The sequence below is a fragment of the Corvus brachyrhynchos genome, unplaced genomic scaffold, assembly GCF_000691975.1.
Source record: "Corvus brachyrhynchos isolate BGI_N302 unplaced genomic scaffold, ASM69197v1 scaffold59, whole genome shotgun sequence".
In the NCBI taxonomy this organism is placed as follows: Eukaryota; Metazoa; Chordata; class Aves; order Passeriformes; family Corvidae; genus Corvus; species Corvus brachyrhynchos.
In genome coordinates, this window is record NW_008246054.1 from 1,515,745 (window position 1) to 1,520,084 (window position 4,340).

General features: G+C 44.0%; 1 protein-coding gene across 7 annotated transcripts in view; it reads right to left on the minus strand.

Annotated features, from left to right (window-relative positions):
• Positions 1–4,340, minus strand: part of CRB2 (crumbs 2, cell polarity complex component) — a 58,309-nt gene that overhangs the window by 30,694 nt on the left and 23,275 nt on the right. For 5 of the 7 annotated variants that reach the window (XM_017745515.1, XM_017745510.1, XM_008642142.2 and 2 more), the window contains exon 1: positions 4,182–4,334. The exons of the other annotated variants lie outside the window; for them this stretch is intronic. In XM_017745515.1, the coding sequence (XP_017601004.1) occupies positions 4,182–4,254 (73 nt within the window). In that variant the 5' untranslated portion in view covers positions 4,255–4,334. Of the gene's footprint in view, positions 1–4,181; positions 4,335–4,340 lie in introns of those variants that run through there. 7 annotated transcript variants of the gene reach the window in all.

Below are 4,340 nucleotides of genomic sequence, written 5' to 3' on the forward strand. Positions count from 1 at the left end.
GGATTAGTGAAAGGGGACACGCATTGGCCTGTTCCCAGGATCCACACAACCAGAAAGGGAAATGGACAGGCTTGAAAAGGGGCTTTCATATTCACCCTCTCTCTTCCCCACCCCTGCTCACTTTGGAATGACAGCTATGGGAGGGAATGGCAGGATAAAACCAAATTCTTCTTCAGGAAGCACCTTCTATGTACCTGTTCAGGGAGGGTACAAGGCCTCTTCAGGTGGCTTCACACATCCCTAGGGCTTTACAAGCCCCATTTCCTTCCTGACACACAGAGATTAAACCCTGTCTATCCAGACCTGAGCTAAGCATCTGCTCTGAGTAACACCAGCACCAGAAAACAAGGCCTGAAACTCTCTGAGACTGCTGACGAGCTCATGACATGCTAATAACTGGCAGTGATAATTCACCTAGCCTAAAATATTTCATAACCTGTACTCCCTGTCCTGTTTAGCACAGTAATGGCACTTTGTGACAGCTGCTTTAACAGCAGGCTTTTCTATTTAGCCTCAGAAAAGGGGATGTGGGAATGGGAAATCCTCCGAAACACCAATGTTGGATTGCAATTATGAAGCCCCTGGGCTGCAGCAGCTTCCCAATGCCCAGCTCTGCTGGTGTACCTTGATAACTCTGGGGCCCAGAGTCAAGTTCTTCCTCCCCAATTTTTTAAAAGGGAGAAAGAACTCTGAGATATATCTGCTGGTTGAAGCTAAACATTATCGTTACTGTCTCAGGTTATCAGCTTATCAGATCTGACAATTTATGTGAAGCAAGACATGGCACTATGACCAAAAAAACCCAAACCTGAAAATAAAGATTAGCTAATCCAAAAGAAGTGTTGGCAATCAGCAGGCAGGACTTCTTAAGACAATACTGAATAAAGGGCCTGACAAGATGCCAGGGATCCCAGCAATGCCAAGAGTGTCTTTTGGAAAAGTCAGTTTTAAAAAGAGCCTTACTATTCATGGCTTTGATGTCTCTTGCAGAGTTCTGGTAGGTTAAACACACAAGCCTGGTGTCTCAGCCAAATACCACCTTGGATACAAACTTTAAGACATCTGATGTCCCTGCACATAGGCCAGATTACAGTTTTACCCAGATTATTGCGTGTCCACCACTTCCCAGACTGCTTCTGACATTGTTTCCTTTTGTTACTGGAGACCAACAAATTCCACACCACGTTTGTACATTAAGTTCTTGGTGTGCCAGAGTTTTTCATGCCAGATACATGTACACAGCCCAATGGTGTAAAATATTTATATAGAATTTACAAAGGCCTAGACTTAGACTTTCATTCATTCAGGCACAAAAAGCATGCCTCAGGTTCTTCTTGTGAAATATGCAGAATATTTACCCCGTCAAAGAAGGAGGATGGCGATTCCTGGCTCTCTCCCCCCCAGCTTGCCCGGTGAATTGCTAAAAGGTGCCAAACAGTGGGCACCGATCCACGGGGCCCAGCAGTGCCAACGCCATGGCCCAAGGCATTAACAGCATTAGTCAGAAATACCACTTCAGGGAATTGAACTCATTCTTACCACGGAACAAGAAGCCAGCTAGCTTGTGTTCATTATCTGTTCACTGTTTACTGCAGATTTGAAGGTGTAACTCCTATTATCATGCTTCTAGAGCTGGGAGGAAGACAAGAGCTATGAATCCTTGGTTTATGACAGCATTGAATATATTGCCACAGTAACTCTTTGATCTTTCGTCCTCAGGACACCACAGTATTTTCCCTTAATAAACACTCCTCCAAGCTGACCTTCATGTTTCACACATTCTCTTGATCTCTCAGCCATTTCCACAGATCAAACACTGGGACAGGGACTTTCCTGTGTATTCAGTTCATCAGAGTGAGTCACAGGCTTTAATTTCCAATTCTTATTTAAATATACTGACAATGAACAAAACAGCTGGAAAGATTGGTTTTGTTTGTTCCCCGGTTTTGAATAAACCCTAAACTGTCCCTGTGTCCAAGCTAATCTCAAGAGCTGGCATGAGAGCTGATAGCAAAACAGGTTTGTCTTGCACATGCTCTCAGCAGGCGTCCAAAGCATCTTTCAGGCCAAAGGTATGTGAATTCCTGTGCCTGCTGACGGCTGGAATTGTGGGAACAGAAATGAGAAGACACTCCTTCTGCCCTACAGAATCTCCTTTAAAGACAAGGAATTAGCTGGGAGCTATTGTGTTCCCATTACACAGGCAGCAGCAGTAAAAGAGGAGTCACAGGCAGAGCCTGCACTGCTGCCCCTCTGAGGTTTCTTTTAAACAACTGGAGATAGTGAGGATCTGGCTGCAGGATGCTGATGGGTACAGATTGCACCAGGCAACTGCATATTCAGAATTTCCAAAAAAACTGTGAACAAGTAACTCAGGTACTCACCGCTTCAGTGACATTTAGACTCAGTCAATTAGAAATAAAAGAGGTTATATGGTTCATAAGGGCAAGAAAAGACATTTCTTTATGGCATTAAAAACCTACAAGTGCTACCTAAATAGCACCATTCACTCGAGCTAAAGTCTGGCAGAATTCCCCTTGCAAAATAGGAGTAGGTGGAAAGCCTATGAAAATCAGCGCTTCCCTTGAGCTCTGCTGGCTCCAGCAAGAAGAGTCATCCACCTGCACTCAAAAGAACACCACGTTCTCAGTAAATCAATGTTCCAGAGAAGAGCTTTCTCTAGGAGTGAAAAGCCTCGAGTGCAGTGGTAGGAGAGCACAAACCCCCGAAGCACAGCCCGGCCCTGGCAGCCACACGCGGGCGATCTGTCCATGCAACCGGCCTTGCCTCTGCCCAACACAAAGCCACCATAATTGCTTCACACTCCAAACCAGTAGCTATGGTTACTAGATACAAAAGACAGTCCTGCTGCTTCCCTGTGGCCAGAGGAATTCCAGGCACTTAGAGCAAACACACCAGACAAAGAAGCTGGTACAAAGAAGAGAAAGAAAAAAAATATCAGGCAAAAATCACAACATATTTTGACTTTCACATTCATGGTCTGAGGTGACCAGAGCAAAGGAAATCTTGGGAGGCTTCAGAAGTAAAAATAGACTGTTGGGGAATCAAAGGAAAAGCTGAAAACTTTCTCCAAATCTCAAAAATTACATAAACATCACCTACTAATGCACAAAATGCCAAGTGCCGTGTTCAGCACACACGAGCAGAGAAAAGGCTCTGACTGTATTTTGTCAGTGTTCTCCACATTTTACATCCAATTCTTCATGTTGTGGATCATCCCTGTACTTGCTCAGTGGAAACCAAACCTGACTGGTACCTACAGGTAACTGGCCTGGCATTACCGAGGACAGGATAAGGAGACCAGTTCAACCTCATTCATACTTTCCAGTAAAAGGCTGGACGTGTTCCTGACATGACCTTATAATCCCTAGATGACTAAAACAGATGTCTAGGCCCAGCAGATCTCTAGGCACCTATTCCAGAAGAAACAGAAAACAGAGATACCTTCTTTTCAGGGAACATAAGATATTGGAAAATGGAAAGGGTGTCAGTGGAACCCCAAGACATGGTCTTGGGAACTTGGAGAATCCCAGTACGCTCAAGTGTATTCTTTGGCTATAAAGTAAGTTTTAAGTGTGGAAAAAAATACAAAACAAAATAACCCCCCCCCACCAGTGTGATAGACTCTTTTGTTACCTCATTGCTTCTTGCACTTTGAGGATGGATCTGCTTTCTTCAAAATTTCTAGATGGAGACACTCCTGTCCTGTGATCTCCCTCCACATTTTGTACCAGACGTATCTGGCACTACACTCTCCTGGGTACAATCCTCTTGTGCCCAGATGTATTTCTAAAGCATATAGGATGGAAACAAAGGTCTGCGTTTCTTCTGTATGGGCACAACCAAAATATTCAGACTTTTCCAATGGAGAAAATGGTTACTATAATAGCTGAATACTTAGTTACACAAATACCTAATTACTTTTAGTTCCTGTGAATAAATGCATACATACATGTGCACAGGGAGAAAGGTGAAAAGAGACATAGAAGGAAAAACGTATCTAGAATGAAATGCGTGGTTATCTTCCAGACTAAAGTTTTCAGGCTACAAATCTAACTGTAAAATGACAATTTGTTCAATATAAGGGCAGGTCACAGATCTGATCCAAAGTTACTGCATAGTAGGTGGGTAAGAATCAGGCACAGAAGACAAAAACTTACCCCAAAACAAGAGGAAAAGTGGCAGCAGGAGAGCAGCATTGTACAGCCTGGAGGTAGTTTTCTTTAATTCCATGACAAGTGTAAGAGTGGCTGTTCTAAACCCCTCCGGGGAGAGACAGGAGCTGGAGCCCAGCAAGCCCCTCCTGTGGCCACATCACG